Source organism: Andrographis paniculata, unplaced genomic scaffold (assembly GCF_009805555.1).
Source record: "Andrographis paniculata isolate CXL003 unplaced genomic scaffold, ASM980555v1 Contig65END, whole genome shotgun sequence".
In the NCBI taxonomy this organism is placed as follows: Eukaryota; Viridiplantae; Streptophyta; class Magnoliopsida; order Lamiales; family Acanthaceae; genus Andrographis; species Andrographis paniculata.
The window spans coordinates 673,072-695,105 of NW_026137601.1; the positions used below are offsets into that span (position 1 = coordinate 673,072).

A 22,034-nucleotide genomic window follows, 5' to 3' on the forward strand; every position below is an offset into this window, starting at 1 on the left:
GTACAAAACAAAAAAGGCACCTCCGCAAGCCGCACGCATACTCCCTCGAACTTGTTTTTCTTCACAATTTCTCCTCGGAATTCCGATCTGCAACACCTTTCAGCTGTCATTTGATGTGGGATTTGTGCGCCAGTGCCCGTACCCGTTTTGACGCATTCGATGTGATCCGGAGCTAGCTGCTTGTGTGTATTTATGGCTGATCGAGTATCTGCGACGATATCGGATGTGTTCATGTATGGATGATCGAGCTGAGGTTGCGGACTGTACAAGTTGTTGGAACTGAATTTAGTTGAGAGAATGAGAACGCTGTGCGACGTTTGCGAGGGTGCGGCGGCGATTATATTCTGCGCCGCGGATGAGGCCGCGCTTTGTCGCGCTTGTGATGATAAGGTTGTGTCCTTTGGTTGCTTGTAAGTTAATGTGTGCGCAAGTCTGTAGGTGGATCTAATGGATCGAGTTAAAAAAACCTTAGTATTGATTTTTGTTGTATTTGGACTTGGTTATTCTAGATTGTATTGTTTGGAATAATGTGCTTGCAGAGGTTGTATTGCTTGTTTTTATCAATCTTCTTCCCCAAAAATGTTGTTCTTTTATGCCGTTGAACTTTTTTAAGATTGGTGGTACTATCTGATTTGGCATCATAGATTGCGTCAGGAGAGATCATTGAATTTTGGGAATTGCCCGGCCGTTTGAACACGCCTTCCTGTAATGATTCCTCCTCTTAGCGTCTGAAGATTGTTAGGGATTTTATAATGGATTTCACTGCTAGTATGTTGCAGATGTTTTACTCAAATGAGAAATGATTGTATTCTTGTGTTGAGGTGAGAATAAATCATATTTGTTTTTACTGCTTTGTTCTAGTAGGATTCATCTTGCTTGAGCACTTGAACTTCTTGGAATGTTAAGCCAGGGTTACTGCCTTAATGATCTCTGTATGAATATAATGGTAACAATGTTTAGACTTTGGTGTTGTGCCAGGTCCATATGTGTAATAAGCTTGCCAGCAGGCATGTCCGAGTTGGACTTGCCGAGCCAAGTGAAGTCCCACGCTGTGACATTTGTGAAAATGCTCCAGGTACATATGTTTCTTCTTGTTCAGTCATTTTTCATATTTGGTTGGTAGCAATTTGCTTAAGGATACTTTCTGGCCTTTTGTGTAGCTTTCTTTTATTGTGAGATCGATGGAAGTTCCCTTTGTCTGCAATGTGATATGATTGTCCACGTTGGTGGTAAAAGAACCCATGGAAGATATCTGCTGCTGAGGCAGAGAATTAAGGTTTGTGGTTGTGCTAGATAACAATGGTCTTTCATTTCTAAACCAGTTGAATACAAGGTGTTTGTATCCATTAATTCTTCTGATGTGTTGCTTATGTAGTTTCCAGGGGACAAACCTGGAAACAATGATGAGCTGGGATCCGAACGAGCCAGTCTTGGTGAAGCAAACAGGGATCCTGCTTACTTGCCTAGTCTTAGGGCAAAAGAGAATAATCAGCAAAATCATCAGATTTCTCAAGATTCAATCCAGCGCAACAACATAGATACAGATGAAAAAATGGATAATAAGTTGATTGACCTCAATGCCAGACCTCAAAGGATGGTTGGGCAAGTGCCGATGAACCAAGTATTCTCTTTTAATCTCAATCTTGCTGTGTCTCAATAACCAACTAGTTTTTCAAAGATCATGGTTTAGTCAACCAGTATTAGGCCCTTATTTTTTGGGTGTGTATTGTCTGTCTGCTTTCTTCCAAGGAACGAACAGGTGCTTCAGCTGACAACCATCATGAATCTGACAGTTTGGTTCAAGATGGATATTTCAAAAGGAAACTGGAGAAGTAATGAAGGTATATTCTGCATAGAACCAAATATATGACAAATATTTTCCTGGAATTCAAGAAAAATTTTGAGCATGGTAGCATATATGCTATTGATACCTGTCTAATAATGTTAGGAAGTTCTATTGCAATGTGTTAACTATATTTTAGGTTGATACTTTGCTGTAAGAAGCTTCCCATCTTATAACAGAAACAGCTGTTTATTCCAGCAGGCAATCTAACCAAAATAAAAAAGTTTCATGTCTGTTCTTGGCTAGTCATAAAGATTATTATTAGATTGGTACCACGACAGGTTTTAATTTGTGGAAGGGTAACAGATTGGGATTTTGTAGATGAGACTGAAAATGCATGTATATAGAAGTCTTTGAAACGATCAAATGGTAGTGATATCAACTTGTGCCGGATAAATGTGATTCTACATGCAGCAGCTGCATCTATTCTCTAACATTTGCATTTCTTACCAAATGATTGCAGTTGGCATTTAGCAACAAAATGGCTGAGGGCGATGGTAGAGCGCACTCAAGATAGTCCTTGTATCGTGCAACTCTTACTGCTTGGCTACTCTCAGTGTCGCTTTGCTGTTGTTTCATGGAAGATGGAGGCGTAGCATCAATTAGAAGACCTTAGGATAGTGTTATTTATTGGCAATAAGATCTGCACAGAGAAATTTCAGGTCCTCCTTCTCCCTTACCCTTACCTCCTCGTAAGTCCTATCTTTTCTGGATGTATCCATGGCTAAGGCATGCATATGGTTAAATGTTGTAAGATATGTAATTTAATATTGAATTTCAACCTAGAAATCGAACTCTAGTTCCATTCATCACACTCCTCTATATTTGTGTCCAACAATTGAGCAGCTGTGTGTCTTCCTTCTTGTAAATGAATGCTATAGCGAATAGCAGATATGACTGATTGACTGTTGGTGAGATGATAGTATTTTAAAAATAAAACAAAATAAAATTGGTCACCATTAATAAATTGATATTTGCTTGTTTAATTAATTAATTTATAATATATATACTTATTGGTAAATAAATAGAAGTGTAGAAATACACGGGGAAGAGGTGTGATAGTACGGAGGCGAGAAGCTTCTAAGGCTGAGTTTGTAATTTCCCAATTTAAATTTAAACCATGAAGGACAGAAGTTGCAAGTCTATATCAGACGCAGTGCGCAAGGTGCGAGAACTCTGTTGTCGATTTCCTTGGCACTTCCTGTCTTCTGTTCTTCATTCTACTCTCTAATCTGGTCGACTTAGCCGGGAGGTTGGAGTCGCACTGCCGGGATGACTGATTGGAGGTCCTCAATAAGCTAAAAAGTAAGCCTATTCCACTTTTGTCCTTGAAATTTCGGTTTTCCTTGGTAGGTACGTAAGGCTTATATTAATTAACTGTACGCATTTCATGTTTCTCGAGTGCTGGATTTTGCCTTTGAATCTGCTCTGGTGCATGCATGTTTGTCTAAATAGATGTGCGAGTGAAGCCGTGAATGAAGTAGCCCTTGCGTTGCGTGCCGAAGTTAGGTTGACATTGTTTTGTTGTTTTTGAGGATTTTATGATCTTCCACTCTTCGTGTGCCATTTTTGTTGCAATAATATGCGCGGTGTGGATGATCAGGTTTCTTACTAGGGCAGTAATTGCAATGCATTTTACAAGGATTTAACTGCTATGGTGTGTTACAGATAGTGGTTATAGATGTTGATGTTTGAATCATAATTAATTGTCAACTTCAATGGTATGGTACAGGTAGAGAAGTGCGTTTCGCTAGTAAGATAAATTTAAATGGTAATGAAGAAAAACTTTTAGAAGTTTGCGCACCAATCAATTGTGATGATCTGACTGCATAAATTCGCCTACCACCTGTTCTTCAAGAGTGCAAAAAAAGAAAATGGGAACTAGACAAAATGAGTGAAAATTTCACCAGGTAGATGAATGTTTGGCTAATATCTGTAGTGTTTCTCAAGTGTGTACTGTTTTTGGCTCCTGTCTCTAGCTGCAGAACTACTAGTGTGTGCAGTAAATTCCAGAATCTGAGAGAGAGATAATGGTCAGTGGAAAGAAAATTACTAGAAACCTGTTAAGGTTAGGCACGTCAAAAATTAACTATTTATTTTATCAAGTCAAATGTATTATCAGGCTAGATCTCAATGTTTTGGATTCTGTCCGAAATATTGGAAGAAAATAATAGTAATAGATGTGCCTTCATTTCTCACAGCCCAAAAAATCTAGTAATATACAATTCACATGAAGAAGAGTGGGTACATAGAATCAGGAGAGTTCAAATTTGTATGAGCCTTATATGTCAAATGGCATGTCATATTGACTGCTTTACACTAAATTGGTAAACATGACTTGAATAATAGATCAGAGTAGGTGAGAATATTCTTGTTTACCTCAGGACTATGGTGTTAGACTGTAAGACTAACTCTAGGCAAATGCCAAGGCTGTACGCCTGTACCTGTATTGTATCCATGGGCATGGCTATGAGAAAATGTTGCAGAGATGCTTTGCATGAATGAAGGGTTGGGTAGGTAATAAAATGTGGTAGCAATGATCAACACGCTCAATTTAAATATGATCTGTGTTTATAATTCTCACAATATTTTTAATATATATATATATATAGAGAGAGAGAGAGAGAGAGAGAGAGCATTCATGTGAGTTATACTGTTTGCCAAAACAATCCTGCAAGAACTTATTCCTTCCACTGAAATAATGAGTTGATATCTGCTTGCTTGTGTTTGATGGTACGGAAGTAGGCCATAAAAATATTCACAATTAAGAGTTTGTTTGGCCAGTGTCGAGAAAAATCTCTTTAACAAACTGGAAAAAAACGATATGAAATTGGCTGCATATAATTTATGAGAGTGACTCCCTAAAGGGCACGGAATTAATATATATATATATATATATTTCTTTAGTTGATTTAATATGTTTGCTATATATTTCTGAACACTGATCAGGCTACCTTTTTCTTGCTTCATAAAAAAACTTAAAATCTGAAACAAATTAAAACTATATAATTCTTCCATATAAAACAAAACAAAGCATTAGGATTCAATTCACTTGCATGCAAAGAACCATTGAAACCTTAGCCTCTTCCTTCTCGCGTTCTTGCAAGATGAGAGACTCTTCAATCCCTAGAATAAACACACTCACTCACTCACTCAACCAATAATTCTCTTAACTCTAACTACTAATGTTAGGATTGGCCACAAAGTATGCCAGGACCCCAATCAATGGAGCATTGATGTAAGTTGTGGGCTCACTCTTCCTAAAATCCACTCTATTGTCATCATACATGTCATCCTCCCCCGGTCCGCCTACCACTGCCCCCACCAGCACGTTTGGGTTAGGACCCGTGGAGTTAAAATATGTCGAGCCCTCCTTGCACCCGATTGCTTGGGGGTGATCTTTGACCGAAGGCATGGAGGAGCTGCGGTGGTGGATCCTCTGAGGGTACACGCTGCTGTATCCGACCATGTATGACATCCCCTTGGGGTTCTCACCTAGAATGTAGTTAGTCTGTCTCTGGGCTATCTGCCTCAGCCGGTTAGGAGCAATGCTGACTTCACCGCAGTTCACTGTTTGTGACGACTTCTCTAGGTAATTGGCATAGACGAGGAGGAGGAATGAAATGGTGGTGGCATGCTGTAAGTTGCTCCCACCAGGCCGGTAAATGAGGCCTCCGGGTGTGAACTCTATGTGTGAGGTGGATGACTCGGGTATCAGCGTGCACATGAAGCTATCTGCCGATGCCCTGTATGACTGCAGTGAGTACATACTGCTCTCCAACACTTCCTGCGAAAACATGTCTTCTTAGTTATATATAAGATATATGATGATCCTTTACTAGTATGTTAAGGTTGTGTTGTGTGTAGATTACTAATAAATTTAACCAACCAACCTTGGAAACAAGAACATTGAGGCCAGCATGCTTGTTGTCCCATCCAAATTCATTGATGTTATCATCCGCGCCGAGTGTTTTACCGTTGTTTTGCAGGTAGTTTAGGTAAGAATCATCCTGTGAGGCTCTTCTCAGCCAAGCTGCTCCCCACAGCAACTCATCCTTCATACATCAACTATAATGTCAGTCTATTTCAGCAGCTAAGATCATACATACTATTGTCATTTTGATTGATTACCTGATATCCATCGAAATCGCAATAGAACGGGCAGACCCCGTCCCTAATGTTAGAGTTGTCGCTGTAAGCGCCGCGGTAGCTGTCTGCAAACTGAAAAACCCGGAAGGCTGTTCTCAGCAGAGTGTCGGCGTATCCCGGATCGGATGATCTAAATGCCATGGAGGCGGCAGCCATGGCTGCTGCCGTCTCGCCGGCAACATCCGACGCGGGGCTCGGAGCCTCCACCGTGTACACTGTCCTGGCAGTGTCCATGTCTTCTGGCCTCTCCCAGCAGTTATGGTCTATAACTGGATCACCTACCTATAATCAACAATAGTAAGTATAATATTAATATATACTCTAAATTCCATGTTCGGAGGATATAGCTAATTAGTTATCATCTTCTGCTAACATTCATTAAATATGGTCCATATTTTTCTGCAAATGCAAGAGGACACATCGGCCTGATGACTTATGGAAAACAGAGCTTCCACCCATTGATGGCTGAAATAGTTGAAAGCCTTTCTGCCAATGGATTCGTTAAGGAAGATGAATGGGGGACCAGAACAGTACAGAGAAAGAAAATTGATTCTGTAGACCAGCTCCCAGCCAAATCTAGACCTTTGACTACGTGGGGTCCACATCACCAATGGCTTGGATTCACCCAGGACTCGAACTCCCGGGTATCCCTACCCACGATTTTCTTCCACCCTCCCGCATTAAACAAGGTCTGTTTATTAGCTCATCTACTCTTCTTCTCTGTACAGTACTCCCGCAACCGCCATTAACTTTATAACTGCACCACCCATACTTCCTCCTCCAACCAAATCGTATTCACTCCGATTTGATTCAACGCCCGATGCTATGAACATTTTAGAAACAGCTAAAAGAGGTATAGAAATCTATGGACTACCTGAACGAAAATACGGTTTGGCTGAGCCACCGTCTTGAGAAGATAATCCGTCGCCCACCTGATCGCCACCAGAGCGTTCCGCCGCTCCGGCGGCGGCATCAGGTCCCCAAACTCGACCACGCTCCAGGCGAGCATTGTGGTCGTGAAAGCCATTGGAAAATTGAACTTCACGTTATCCCCTGCGTCGTAGTACCCGCCGGTCAGGTCCTGCGACACCGTCCAGCCGTCGCCCATTCCAGAATTCCCCCGCCAGCTCAGTCGCTGGTCCGCCGGAAGGTACCCTGACCGCTGCCCCTCGAAGAACAGAATCGATTTCGCCAATGCGTCGGCGTAGTCGTGGTAACTGACCGCCGCCGGGAGCCGAACCAGCGCCACCAGAGCGACTACAAGAAGGAACTGTACGCACCGTAGGTTCATTCTCTCAAGTGACGCTTTTGTATAAAACGCAAAGTTGTTGTAGTGATAGCCTACAAGGGAACCTGCACCGTACAGTTCAGTGCAGTGAGTGAAGAAGTTGGTAGTAGTACAAACGGTGGTGACTGCAAAACTACACAATCTGGCGGGGTATATATATTTATATATATAATCTATTGATTATGTATAGTGGTTGCTTATTAGAAGGCAAAATTGGCAATTGCAAAAATGTGTAAGCAGGGGAGGGAGAATCACGGGCAGTGTCAAAAACTGGGCGCCGACAGAGAGGCGTAGGGTGTCAGTTGAAATTCACATGCACTGGGAAGTGTGACTCCATCCATTCATCCATCCATCATAACTGTGCCTTATTTTAAGCTTTTTTCTGTTTCTATTTCCAAGTAGGCCAAACCATATTTATGAAATGGGGGAGTATTAATTTTGGCCTACTTTATTCTTTTTATATGCTGCATTATTTAATCTTGGGAGGATAGGACAGGAAATACAAGTTCATATTCGACAAAATTCCTCATCTTGTTGGCCTTGAGGAGGAACAAAGAATGGAGAAAATGGGCATAGGGATTGGGCATGCTATGAATGCTAGTGGGTTGAGGGAATGTACCTTTGTGGGGTATGGTGGCCATGGGGTGCTGTTATTTAGAAAAGTTATTCTTATCTTTTCTCCTAGGGCAGGTATTATACTCGGTTTTATTTTCATGATTATGATGAAATGGTGAAATTTGGTTTTTTTTTATTATTTAATAATGAAGTAAAATTTTCCATTTTATTTTCAAGAAAATGTTGATTTGTGGGTTGGTGTAATAATGTCCCATAGGGGATTGAGCCCGTGAAGTGTGGTGGTGGAAATAAGGTAGGCAAGCCCTCTTCCCATTAGGTGCGGTTTCATAAAAGACAAGAATGCAAATCATTATAAATCATGTGAATCAATAACAAGAATTCATTATTATCATTAGTATGATGTTTTGTGAGCTGACTGAGTGGCATCGCATTGGTCGAACAAATACCAAAGATGGTGGTGGGAATTGTATTGGTATTGGTATTGGGGCGGTTTTGCTGCTGACAAAAGTTAGCATATTATTAGGCTTTTTGGAGCTCAAAACAAAACCAATGCTCCCAAATGGGCAGGACAGCCGCAGCAAAATCAGAGCAACTTCTCAACTGTCAACTGCGTCTGCATTGCATTTGCATGCTTTACCAACCCCACAACCCACCCACAGCATTCATAACGTATATATATATATAATATGTATGTGTGTTTTTTGTGTGCATACGTGGCTTTTCGTGTCTCTTATATTTTGTTTAATTTTGGCTCCAATGGTGAAGGTTATTCGTGACGTGATAGGCTATGCTACTCTACTTAGAAAGATGCCCTTTTATATAGTATCATATCATTCTTTTGAGAGGAATTTTTGGGAATAAAACAAGACTCGTCTATGGCTACATTTGCCCTTTTTTAGCATAGCCTACCAATTTTACTGTTCTATATTTTCAATTTCGACACTTAAAATAATTCTCTATTAAAATAAAATATCAATATAATAATTCTTGGGTAAATTATTTTTTAGTGACAGATTTTTTTTTTATTTTAATTATGTAATTTTAGTTTATTCAAAATTATTTTTTTCATATGTTTAGCCTATTATGCTGAAGATGCATGCATCACACCAGCGTGGCTCGTCAAAAGAGCAATACCGAACACATGAATTTATTATTACTTTTTTAATTTATGTATTTCTGGTTCTGATGCACACGTGTCCTCCAGCATGAAGAACTAAAAATACAAATTTTATTTCGAGATTAGTTTATGACATGCTTCAACTACCAGACAAAAATGATAGTTTATAACATGCTTTAATTACCGGACAAAAATAATAGTTAATTTACCGCTTATTTTTTACTTTTCACCTAAAAACTATAAAACAACACCCTTTGTAGAGGAATTTGATCTACCAGAACACCGAAACACTTTAATATCCTAGTAGTAGAACAAAATAAGCTTTCGCTAGATTCATACAACACCACCACCATTCCACAGTGAGATTTCAATTCACCTTAAGCAACAATCCAAGTCAAATATCACAATCCCAGTAATATTGTGCATATTTGATCTCTAAACTGTCAAAAAAACACTCATACCAAGTCAAGGTGGTTAATTACATCCACCACCAATGCATACTTCACTTAAATAATGTGGGTAACAGATAAGTAAGAGGGTCGGTGTAAGCCACACAAATCACACTCTAGTACCTCCGGGGGAAACGGTCCATGAACCTCCCAGATGGACATTCATATGCCTGATGTCCTCTTCCCCCGCAGTTGTGGCATATTAACATCGAAATGCAATCCCTGCTCATATGACCTATTTGGTGGCAAGTTCGGCAGACGATATCCCGGGATCCACCTCCACGAACTCCCCCAACCCTCCCTTCAAGTGTATTGGCCTTTGGGCATTCTCTAGCTACATGCCCAGAAATATTGCACAGATTGCAAACAGGTTCGTTCTGGCAATCGCGGACAAGATGGCCTGTTTTCCTACAGTTTTTACAGGCCTTTTCGTTGGTACAGTCGGCTGCCACATGGCCTTGCTTGAAGCAGTTATTGCACAACCTTAGATCACCGGGAGGGAGCTGTGGAGCTGTGCAGTCTCGGGCACGGTGTCCTGCTTTTCCACAAGTGTGGCATATCCCTTCATTTGTGCAATCTCCAGCCATGTGGCCGGGCTCTCGACAATTCCAGCAGAGCGATTTCGTGGTGCATTCTGATGCAATGTGCCTGATCAAAATAGCCAAAGATATAAATATAAGTTTAGAAGTTATATACACTGATTGTTGATACAAATGCTAAAGCAGTCATGGCCTCAACTATAAATGCATTTCGTATTAACACCACTGTGATACAAGACTAGAGCTGAACAAATATAGAAATCAAGGACTATGCACAAAAATTAATATTCAACATATGGGGAAATTTATCACACAATACAAAATAACAAATTCACACAAATGAGAAGGGCAGCAGCAAGATAACACACACCTTACACATTCACATTTAGATGCAGTTAAGAAAGGAGTCTATGCAACAGAGACAAGTTAAACATTATACCAAGCGATTCTCTAACTAATAATTTGAGTATCAAAACTAAAGTAAAAGTAAATTGAGTGAGAATGCTTCTTGCTTGGTTTTCTAAAAGGGTATTGGGTGTTGATGGATCTTGAATCAACAAAGCATGTATGCAATCATGTATACTTACCCAGGAAGACCACAATTGTGACATATGGCTACATTGGGGCATTCTCTAGCAAAATGGCCAGGCCTTTTGCAGTTTTTGCACAAATTGTTCAGACTGCAAAAAAGAAACATCCAGAAAAGGCATATATAATCTTGTTAGAAAGTCCCTACAAGCAGTTCAATGAATTTCCATATTTCACACCTAATCACATTTTCCAGAAGAACATTAATTAGAAGAAATCTTGAGAAACCAAATTTCACACACATTTCTAAAAGCAGAACAATGTTGAACAAATCAGAATCCAAGACGCGCATGTGTAATCAACCAGCAAAGTAGATCTGGTTCCCTTTGAGATAGACTCCAGCATCCACTAACCAGTTAACTGCCTCTAACCACCCACACCACATAGAAAACATTACAAACAAAGGAGTGAATCAAGACCAAATAACCTGGAACTACGTCTTGAATCCCGTCTATATGGTGCATCACGATAAGAATATCGCTGCGTACGAATCTTACGATCCACTGGGCTCCTGCTCCTGCTCCGGCTCCTGCTTCGGCTCCTGTTGCCTAAGGTCATCTTCCACACTACAAAAATCTACAAACCAACACCTAAATGCAAATTATCAACACCACAGCTGCTGCCACCTCCCTGTCCACCATAACCACAAACCCAAGACACCATGTCAATAACACCTACAATTCTTCAGTGCCCCTTCATGATTTAAACACCAGATCCCCTCACTAATGCTACATTTTTCAGCAAGCAATGCCACCAGACATCAAGAATATAATGTGAAGTCAGCACCCATTTAGTTCTCACAAATAAATTTACTGTGCAACCACATCCAGTGCATTTGGGCACCTCTTTTCAAACAAGATACAGGCTTAAACACTCCAAATTTCAAGATATATCTTATAGTGACATGCAGCCAACTATCCACCAGATTTGTACATTCCCTTCTTCTTTTGATCACCATTTTTCAGCTACAGTGCATCTGGGAATGATTCATATTAAGAAGTGAAGAGGACAGAATGAAGGAAGGAGCACCAAAAGAAACGAGGGATAACGGATCAATTCAGAACACTGACTTATAACATTCAATGCATAAAACATACATACATATTATGCATCCATTAATTCTAGTACCAATCATACAAAATGAATCCTTTTTTTTGTATGCTCCTTCCATCCACAACGAAGAACCTTATGTTTTCACCAGGATAGATCATTTATGATCACCAACAGGGTTAAACAGACACTAATTAAATCAATGATATCCACATGGACAACTACACATCAAAGATTCCAGAACCAGAGGTGGTGCTGCAAGACAACATCAATGAGGGGATAGAGTAGGAAATTCCTAAACATCTGTGATCTAGGTTACTCCTTCGTTATTCTAATTTTCGAATTTGACCTCAAAAGATAATAACAGTAGGGCACCAAACTAAGTCAAATACACAAACCCCAAATTCATTCCCAAGAAGAACCACTAAATTCAAAGCTCGCGTCGTCAAGAAAAATATGATGTTACATGAAATTGCCAAACAAAGCTATCAGATAAACAACCCTACCTAACCTAATCTGAAACCCTAACCGAAAGGTAGAAATTATCCTCCAAACGATAAACATAAATTCACCGTGCAACCGCTACAGATCTGGAACCCTAAACTTATTTGCTGGAAAAGTTTTACCATTTAGGTGCCAAAAAGCGACGGTCAAAATTCAAACGAAACCCACTTTAAAATCACCCAAAAAAAAAAAAAAAAAAAAAAAAAACAGAGCTAGATTTGAAATCAAACCCCACCCGAAACACTAGATTAAGAATACAACCCTCAAACTCAAACAAACCCGAGAAGAATACCAGTAGCTGAGAGAGACGGGTTGACACGGACGAGCTTCACCGCGAGGAGAGGAGAGCAGAGCGTTCTCGCGAAGAACCGGTGTTGAAGTTAATACGACCGTTGATAACTATGTAGATTTGATGTACGTAATAAGTTACCCTGTGAGTCTGTGACCTACCAAATAGTATGGGCATTAGGCCCAATAGTGTGTACCAATTTTGATGGGCTTTAGGCCTATTAACATAATCCAATAGTGAGCCCAATAGAGCGGCTTAAGACAAACTATTACATGTTGATGTTGGTCAGTTGGCGTATCAGAAACAGACAGTACACGGATAGAATGAAGATCTTTGCCTTTCCTTCCTGGCAGAGCCCCTCGTCTTTGCGGTATTCTTAACGAAGGACACCAGGAAATGTGAAGTGAAAATTTGTTGAGCTTTGATTGCCATATTTCAGCCCTAGAAGCTTTGGGAACTCGTATGGAAAACGTGCTTGGGTGTTCTGTGGAGGAAACCCAACATTAGGGTTTGAAAAAACTGTAATTGGGTGCACATGGAGAACGACAAAGCTTCTTTACCTGACGAGACGAATAAACCCTACAAACTGGTGGTGGAAGATGAAAAGTTGGAAGTTGGAGAGACACAAGGCGAATTGCCTTGCGAGTCTTTTGAGAAATTGGGTGAATCTAATCCAAGTGCCGGCGGAGAAAGCAACGAAACGGTGCCCCTGGAGGATAAACCTGTGGATATGATTGATGGAGAAGAGCGTACTTTGGATAAACACGCTGTTGTAGGGGGGTTGGAAAACATTGTGGAGCCTGGCGGTGGAGAGGCAGCGGCAGGGGAGGAAGGTGATGCCGAATTGATTGCTGCCCCAACTGAGGAACCGCCAGTGCTATTCAAAGCTGAGGAAGAAATCAAGCCATATGATAATTATGTTGTTATCAACGATATGGGTGATGTGCCCGCGGAAATGGTCGATCCTCAGGTACATACTAAAGAGAGTAAATTATCAGTTGACTCACAACTCAAAACGAAAAGCGAGGAAGATACACAGGGGAATGTGATATTAGCTGATCCACAAATCCAAATGAAGAGTGACGAACAAAATTCACCGGTGGTTGGCTCACAGCCCCAAATTCAAAGTGAAGAAGAAATTTCAGCGGCGGTGGTCGGCTCCAATCTGGAGGTAAATGGTAGTGATAGAAGTGACGAATCACCTTTTCCGGAGTTGCTAACTATAGCTAATTTTGAGAAAGAATCTGCAACGGTAGTTTGCAGCAAGGTAGAAGTTGACGTTACTGATGGGAGCAATGAGCAAGAGTCGACTCAGCGGGAAATGAAAGCAAGAGAGGATGCAATGGAGGTGTTGGACAATAAATATGAGTCTTGTGTAGATGTAGAGAATAGTGCAGAGAAAGTGTTGAATAGTGATGAAGTAGATGGTGGGAGGATTGGTCTTCTGGTAAAGAAATCAGAAGTTGGGACTGCTGAAGAACCTGCTGGCGCCCAAGAGGAAAAGCCTGAGCCTATGGCCATTGACGAGACATCACTTCCTGAAGGTAAATCTAATGCAGTGATAATAACTGGGGAAAATGCATGTGCTCTTGATATCAGCAAACTAGAACAGGTTCATGAAGAGGTCGATGTAGATCTCAAGATCAGATGTGAGCATAGTGAGGATAAAAAAATGGCTCCTTTATTATCTGGAGCCAAGATGTTGGAGGATGAAGGCCCAGAAAAGAGATTAGAAACTTCCAAGTTAGATCAACCTGCCGATATGCCAGAGAGTTTGGGTTGTGAATTAGTGAAAGAAGAAGCTCCACCTGTGGATGCTAAGACAGAAACAATGTTGGGAGTGGGAGTGGGATTGGAGTCCACAAAGGATTTTGTGATGGAGGAAAATCTGTTGAGAGATCCTGAAGTGGAAACTGAATCAGGAATCAAGGAGGTAGCTGTTAAAAGCCAAGAGGAGGATGCCACAACACAGACTGAGAGAATAACTGGTAACATTGTAGATGAGGATGACAAAATGGAGCCTGACGAGGCCGCGAGTGATGTGGATGAGCCTGGTCAGGATATTTATGATTCACCTACTGACCTGAAAGATGAAGAAGTTGCTGGGGAAACCCAAACACAAGACACTGACATGGAGACTGAAGCAGAAATGGCTTCAGGAAAAACGCCTGGAGGGAACCGGAAAAGAAAGAAATTCTCAGAAAATACATCAAACTCCAAGAGTACTGCAAAAGCTTCGTCAAGGAAGACAGCGGGTGATGATGTTTGTTTCATTTGCTTTGATGGCGGGGAACTTGTGCTATGTGACCGTAGGTATGTTTTCTTGGAGATTTGGAGAGTGCACCTTCCAATTCTAACAAAAAAAGAATAAATATTCTCTTCAATATTCAAATTATCATGCTGCAGGCATTTGTTATAATGTTGCTAATCAATGGCAGTACTTTTGTGGCTTTTCAGAGGTTGTCCTAAGGCCTATCATCCTTCATGCGTCGATCGTGATGAAGCCTTTTTTAGATCTAAAGGCCGATGGAACTGTGGTAATTTCTTTTTTTCTTAATATTTACAAAATACCTGCATAATTCTGATGATTTATTTATGTGATAGAAAACCATACATGCTTTGTCATCCAGTCATACCAGCTGCAAATGTTTATTATTTGCATCTCATAAGTGTTTTATCATGTGATTCTTTCTTTATGAAGCTTGTAGTTTAGAATTGTATATATATTGTAAAACTATGTCATTCTAGGTTACTAGAAATCACCTTAAGCTACCTTATCATGATTTTTTTCTCTTGCATATATTGAGTGTGTTCTAACTAATTTTCAATTCCAAAGCATGTTTTTTTATATAGTGAGCTTATCCATCTTGTATTTAGATAAGTATTGACGATAGTTGTTCATGGTTTATGGCAACAACTATGGGTTTGAGTACAGAAAAGGACTGAAATTTATCTTCATGGTATGGCAGTCAATTCCATGCAATTAACATTTTTTGCTGTTCTCAGGTTGGCATATTTGTACCAATTGTCAGAAGAATGCACGATATATGTGTTATACATGCCCTTTCTCCTTGTGCAAGAGTTGCACTAAAGATAAAGTTATCCTGTGTGTCCGAGGAAATAAAGGTTTCTGCGAGACATGCATGAAAACTGTTATGCTTATTGAGAACAATGAACAGGGAAACAATAAGGTATGTTCTGGATCTCTATCTCTATCTCCTCACACTCCCCCCCACACACACACTCAAAATACATACATACTTGCATCCTCCTTTCTGCATTTTCATCTTCATTTTTATAACTTGGTTTGGGTGAAGTTAAGATGTATGATATAACATATGAGGCTGCTTGTTTAATGCAGGCTGAGATTGATTTTGATGACAGAAGTAGCTGGGAGTTCCTCTTCAAGGACTACTATACAGAATTAAAAGCCAAGTTTTCACTTACATCAGTTGAAATTATAGAAGCTAAAAATCCATGGAAAGGAGCTAACACGCCTGCTCCGAACAAACAACAATTGCATGAAGCTCACACTGATGCAAATGATGGAAGATCTGGTTCAGATAACTCTGTTGAGAATGCAGAACCCATCCGACCTAAAAGGAGAAAGATACGGAAACAACCAAAATCGCTTATTAGAGGAGAGGAATTGGTCAGTCCTCCTGTTGCAGATGTGGACAAAGCTATTGTTTTATCCGGAAACTCTGGTTGGGCATCGAGAGAGCTACTTGAATTTGTTTCACACATGAAAAATGGTGACACATCTGTACTCTCTCAATTTGATGTACAAGCACTTTTGCTTGAGTATATCAAAGGAAACAAACTGCGTGATCCCCGTCGAAAAAGTCAAATTATATGTGATGCAAGACTTGAAAATCTGTTTGGTAAACCTCGTGTTGGACATTTTGAAATGTTGAAACTTCTCGAATCTCATTTTCTTATAAGAGATGAGCAGAATGATTCTATTCAAGGGAGTGTTGTTGAAACTGAAAATAACCAGTTAGATATAGATGGAAATGCTGGCCCTCTTACCAAGGGTGTGAAAGATAAGAAACGTAAATCACGCAAAAAAAGTGGCAATCGTGAACCTCAGTCCAATGTTGATGATTATGCAGCCATTGACATGCACAACATTGGTTTAATTTACCTGCGAAGAAAGTTGATGGAGGACTTACTTGAAGATGCTGAAACATTTCATGATAAAGTTGTTGGAACATTTGTGCGCATACGGATATCTGGTAGTGCCCAAAAGCAGGACATGTATAGATTAGTGCAAGTTGTAGGTAAGAACAGTCTTTACTATATGCTACCAATTATGCATATGTTTCTTCCTCTAATTCTTCATTGTACTGCTCTTCCATTCTGAACTCATCAAAATGGAAAGAAGTGTACCAATTACCATGATACTTTTATGTTATTTGCAGGTACAAGCAAAAGGAAGGATCCATACAAAATTGGCAAGAAGATTACTGATATCGTGTTGGAAATACTAAATCTTGACAAGACTGAGTTAATATCTATTGATGCATTTTCAAACCAAGACTTTTCGGAGGTAATTGAATTTAAATATGAAACCCACTTTTTGTCGTCTGGTACTAAAGGTTGTCATCTGAATGAAAACTCTCATCTCTCTTAAGCATTTGTTTTATTGGAACTAACAATAAGGATATATATAAAGAGAGAGAGAGAGAGAGAGTGGATGAACTGGATCAGGCCATCATAGCACTTCTCAAATTGATGAAGTTAATCAAACATCCTTAATATGGCAGTTGGAAATTGGAGATGACCTCCAGCTTTCTCTGTTTTTGTTTAAATAGTTCTGATTAAGATGTGTTAGCAATTTAGCATAGATTTTACTGTTTAATATAACTATGATTAGTGTTTCTTCTGGGATTTTTATGAGACAACGATGGTGGCAATTGGTCTTGTGCCTACACTTTTGGTTTTCAACCTTTACAGGAGGAATGCAAGCGCCTTCGCCAGAGTATCAGATGTGGACTTATCAGTCGACTGACTGTGGTAAGCTTACCCATATGGTTATGTAATTTTGGCCTTGTGTATTTCTTCTAATGGAGGTGACTATGAGGTCTGTAGGGAGAGATTCTTGACAAGTCCATGGAACTACATGCAGCAAGAGTCAATGATGTATGTATCCTCCACCTTGATCTCTTGAAGATTTATGCATTATATAATACTGAACTGGAATTCCTAAATTGGTTGAAAGAAAAACAGCATACTAAAGGTGTTACCCTTGCATTATGGTGGCCAGAGCTGATGCTTGGATAGGAAAATCTGCCATTACCTCGGACATTATTTTAGAAAGTTTTGGATAATGGAATATATATATATATATTTCTTATGAGAGGAGGGTGTTTAGTACAATATATAATTTCTTAAAGTTGAGCTTCAAATTAACATGTAATTAGTGCATGTTCCATATCAGTGATTACATAATCATATTCTTGTAATAAGCTTTTAATAGTTCACCTGAGGAGTGCTCGTTGTATAGTGTGGCATGCTCTTCGATTTTTCCAGTTGGTTAACTCATTTCATATGCTTACATGCTGACTCCCTGCCAAGAAACAAGTCATCTTAGTAATTAATTAAGATCATTTTATATGCTTACAATGCTGATTCCCTGTCAAGAAACAAGTCAGCTTAGTAATTAATTAAGATAAACTATTCATTGCTCTAAGTTGGAAGCTGTGTGTTTCCTTCTGCTGTATAGGGAAGTGCATTGATTCGTTTTTTGTGTTGGTGTTAGTGAAATAGTTAATGGTAGCATATGAAGCCCCTCACTGGAGTGTGGCAACTATGCCCATCAGCAGTTAATTTAATGGTCTATATCAGTGCCAGAGTAACATATGGCAAGTAGAACTCTCTCTTGAAATCAGCTAATGAATCATGTTTGCCACATGCCTCACACAATTTCTGGTCACAGTTTACTGGTTGGCTGTTAGGATGTCATAGTTAACATTGTAATTTTCATACGGTAGTGAGTAGTTTTTGGGTCAAATCTTATGGTATTTGTCACACATCACCTGAATAACATGACTAATTTGCTTTGGCACACAGCTGTAGCTGTTGAGTGTCATTACTTATCAGAGTCATCTGACCGAGGAACCTTTTTCTTGTCATATTTGCAATTATTAATTTTTACTTACTGACCTGGGATTGATTTGCAATAGAAAGCTAAAGATAATTTTGTGTAACTTCTCTTTTGGAGTAATCTTTATGATCTATTATGCTCTAATAATTAGACGCTTGCAATCCTGTAGTTTATGCTTTTGCTCTTCTCCTTCATGTTTGGACTAAATTTGATCAATGAATATTCTTGCATCTCATTCTGCTTCTTTTTCCAATGGCACTATGCAGTGGCTGGAATCAGAAACTATGCGGTTAAGCCATCTCCGAGATCGAGCCAGTGATTTAGGACGCCGGAAGGAATATCCTTTTCTTACTACATCTTGGTTTTATTTTTTCAGTTTATGTCTCAACTTGAGAGTGAACTTATAAATCTGCAAAGTGTTTTTTTTTTTTTTTCCTCCAAAAAATTGTTTCAATCATTCTGGATGAGTTTATTCATGTTGTTCATTGTCACTCTGACTATATGCTTTTGGACTTGTTATATGCCACTCTTGAGCTTGTTGAAGTTCAACCTTGACATTTTTTTTCACGCTTAGAGAATGTGTGGAGAAATTACAGCTTTTAAAGACCCCTAAAGAACGTCAGCGTAGGCTAGAAGAAATTCCTGAGATACACTCAGATCCAAAGATGGATCCCACTTATGAATCAGATGATGCTGACAGTGAAACTGAGGACAGCAGACAAGGTTTCCTCCATGTCAATTTCAGACTTGGTTTATGATATATGAGCATGAAATACTTGAACATTAACTATTTCATCGCTTGCAGATGCTGTCTTGAGGCCAAGAAGCTCCAGCTTTGACAGGAAAGATAAGTCTGTTAGAGACTCATGGATTGGTGCTTCGAAAACTTCGAGTAAAACATTGGAACAAAGCAAAACCCTGTCAGGAAGTAGTCATTCTATTAATGCAAGGCATATTAATGAGACAGTAAATGAAAATTCTTGGAATTTGGGAAGAGAAAAGGCAACTACGAAAGAATTCTTCAATTCAGAGAAGCTGAGCTCTGCTACAAATACCAAGTCTACTGAAAGGACCATGCCCACCACAGTGCGCCCTGAATCATTTTCTGGTGTTGCATCAGAAGCCTCAATAGCATCTTCATCAGCTGGAGCAGGGGAACCTGCAGTCAAAGTAAATGAATCAGAAAAGATGTGGCACTACAATGATCCCTCAGGAAAAGTGCAAGGACCATTTTCTATGGTGCAGTTGCGTAAATGGAACAACACTGGTTACTTCCCTGCTGATCTTAAAATCTGGAGAATGACAGAGACACAGGACAACTCCATACTTCTAGCCGATGCATTGGTTGGCAAGTTCCCGAAAACACCACCAGATGTTGCCAATATGATTTCTGCCATCAATACCCTGCAGAGTTCCCATACCTTAACCGAACTTGCTGTCAAGACCTCAGGCATATCCTTGCCCCAAGAAGATCGGTCAGTTGCTAATCATAAGTCTGGAGTCCATTCAAACTTGTCTGCCGAAACTTGGCGTAGGAATGAAATTGCGAGCCTACCTTCTCCTACCCCTGAACAAAATAGTGCAGGCTTGTCTGGAGCAGAAGGGGACCTTCGTAGAACCATGCAAGCACCTAGTCCTAGTGTTAATGGAGGGCTTTCGTCTGCTATTGTATCCAATATTGCGGCTATTATTCAGACTGCTGCCGCTATTATTCCAAAACCAAACTCTCAACAGGGAGGTTTGGTGGGTATTTCTGGTGCTCTCAATACTCAATCAAATACAAAAGTCGAGCCACATGCCATAGAGATGCCTGGAGATCTCCAGCCAATTCAGCATGTGAGTGTTCAGAATCTTCAAGCCAATACTCAGGATAGTACTTCAACTGCACAGGGGCAGCCTCAAGATTACAACTTGAATGCCCCAAACAATCAGAATTCTGCTGGAAATTTCTCAAACTCAGTTACTCCACCAGTTGGGCTTCAACCTGATGCTTGGAGACCAACACAGGGTAATCAACCAAACATGATCCCTCCTGCCACACCTAATGGACCTTGGGGGAGCATGGGTATGGGTCCAATGGATGGCAGTAATTTTGTAGGAGTGAGACCTGAAAATCCCAATGTTTCCTGGGGTCCAATTCAAGCTATCCCAAACATGGGATGGGGAAATATGAACATGAATTGGGGAGTGGCTATGCAGGGACCACCTCCTGGAAATCCAACAGGTTGGGTAGCTCCAGCAGGAAATACTGTAACTTCTAACATGCAAGGAATGGTCCCTGGGAATACTGCGACTCAAGGTTGGAATTCTCTGCCTGCTCAATTGTTCATGCCAGGTAATGGATGGTGCCTGCCTGGTGGGAATGCCGGGAGTCCTCTGCTTCCTGTGGCTCAGGGTCCTCCTCAAGGTTGGGTTGCACCAACACCACCGGGGAACCAGGGTGGTTCGTGGCATGCTGATCAAAACAATAGAGGTGGTCAGGGTCAAGATCAAGGTCAGACCCAAGATCCTGCTGAGTTCGGAAATGGTGGCCGACCATGGAATAGGGGTGGAGGCTCTAGGCATTTTAACAAGCGGGACACTCTATGTCCATACAACACAAATGGTCGGTGTAGAAAGGGCTCCCGGTGTGACTATCTTCATACTTGACTCTAAATTTGGTAAGGTGGCTAGTATGCTTACCTCTTGTTTCATAGTTGAATGGATTGAGTATCTTTTTTCAGAACATTATCGAGCATTTTGTGCAGTTCCAGTGATCTGCTTTTAGGTGTATGCATAAGTGTTGTATCTATTGTGCGGATATATCATTATCTTTGTATTTGATGAACTAACCTATGATTTCATTCATTACACAGGTATAACACTGTCTTTGAGATTTCTGCTCATGACTGTAAGCCAGCTTCTATTGTTGCGTTCTTCTCATTTCATTTTCACTTCTTTCATATGTTATAATTTTTCCATCAATTATGAAGCTGTTGATGCATATGTGTATATATGTCGTCTGTAGAATAAACCTCCCAAACGCTTCGCAGCCACATTTTCATTTATTCTCTTGAACATTCTTTGGTTTCTAATTCTACATTATACACCACACCACATACTTCTTTGGTTATAGCTAGCTAGGGAGTTGGTTGTACATCGATAAATTGTTAGTTATTCTTCAAACATAAATGTTATGCTATTGTTACCTTTTCTTATACTATTATTTCTTCTCTTTTAACTCGATTTTTATTGTTCACAATCAATCATTCATTAAAATTAGCATGCTTCTTCAAGCTTATTTAGCTGAGGTTGGATAACATACATTACTAGCTAAAGAATCACGAATATCGCAGATTCCATGCCTGATATGTGTAGTAAACTCTCTAAATTTGCATCTCAATAAACGTTTACTTGTAACAACTGCATGCATGAAGCCAACTCCCTGGACTCTTAGGGCCACATCTTAATTAGTTTTATAATATACTTTAGAACATAAACCTAATAAATTGAAGTAAAAATAAAGATGGGTTTGTTTGGTTTTGATTTGAGTT

The 22,034-nt window shown here is 40.0% G+C and overlaps 4 protein-coding genes across 7 annotated transcripts; 2 read left to right on the top strand and 2 right to left on the bottom strand.

Annotated features, from left to right (window-relative positions):
* The first annotated feature begins 3 nt into the window (after positions 1-3).
* LOC127261996 (B-box zinc finger protein 19) lies at positions 4-2,652 on the top strand. 2 transcript variants are annotated; one of them, XM_051290453.1, is made up of 6 exons: positions 4-821; positions 979-1,075; positions 1,161-1,276; positions 1,376-1,621; positions 1,750-1,841; positions 2,307-2,652. In XM_051290453.1, exons 2-5 carry the CDS (start codon positions 985-987, stop codon positions 1,834-1,836), a joined length of 540 nt encoding a protein of 179 aa, XP_051146410.1. In that variant the 5' UTR covers positions 4-821; positions 979-984; the 3' UTR covers positions 1,837-1,841; positions 2,307-2,652. The 2 variants fall into 2 exon arrangements, with proteins under 2 accessions (XP_051146410.1, XP_051146409.1); XM_051290452.1 differs by having other exon boundaries at positions 6-390.
* A 2,152-nt stretch (positions 2,653-4,804) lies between these two features.
* LOC127261992 (endoglucanase 24-like) lies at positions 4,805-7,575 on the bottom strand. Its single transcript, XM_051290446.1, has 4 exons — positions 6,867-7,575; positions 5,975-6,274; positions 5,737-5,898; positions 4,805-5,630 (listed from the first exon to the last, which is right to left on the bottom strand). Exons 1-4 carry the CDS (start codon positions 7,281-7,283, stop codon positions 5,019-5,021), a joined length of 1,491 nt encoding a protein of 496 aa, XP_051146403.1. The 5' UTR covers positions 7,284-7,575; the 3' UTR covers positions 4,805-5,018.
* Positions 7,576-9,280: 1,705 nt separating this feature from the next.
* On the bottom strand, positions 9,281-12,535 carry LOC127261994 (zinc finger protein GIS2-like). 3 transcript variants are annotated; one of them, XM_051290449.1, is made up of 4 exons: positions 12,396-12,535; positions 10,977-11,179; positions 10,549-10,641; positions 9,281-10,070 (listed from the first exon to the last, which is right to left on the bottom strand). In XM_051290449.1, the coding sequence occupies exons 2-4, from the start codon at positions 11,105-11,107 to the stop codon at positions 9,539-9,541; spliced, it is 756 nt and encodes a 251-aa protein (XP_051146406.1). In that variant the 5' UTR covers positions 11,108-11,179; positions 12,396-12,535; the 3' UTR covers positions 9,281-9,538. The 3 variants fall into 3 exon arrangements, with proteins under 3 accessions (XP_051146406.1, XP_051146407.1, XP_051146408.1); XM_051290450.1 differs by having other exon boundaries at positions 10,977-11,525; positions 12,396-12,524; XM_051290451.1 differs by lacking the exons at positions 10,977-11,179; positions 12,396-12,535 and adding an exon at positions 10,792-10,970.
* Positions 12,536-12,696: 161 nt separating this feature from the next.
* On the top strand, positions 12,697-21,548 carry LOC127261991 (zinc finger CCCH domain-containing protein 19-like). The gene is made up of 11 exons (XM_051290445.1): positions 12,697-14,705; positions 14,850-14,929; positions 15,399-15,583; positions 15,754-16,675; positions 16,817-16,944; positions 17,352-17,411; positions 17,487-17,537; positions 18,768-18,838; positions 19,070-19,224; positions 19,307-21,161; positions 21,357-21,548. The coding sequence occupies exons 1-10, from the start codon at positions 12,928-12,930 to the stop codon at positions 21,148-21,150; spliced, it is 5,274 nt and encodes a 1,757-aa protein (XP_051146402.1). The 5' UTR covers positions 12,697-12,927; the 3' UTR covers positions 21,151-21,161; positions 21,357-21,548.
* The last annotated feature ends 486 nt before the right edge of the window (positions 21,549-22,034 follow it).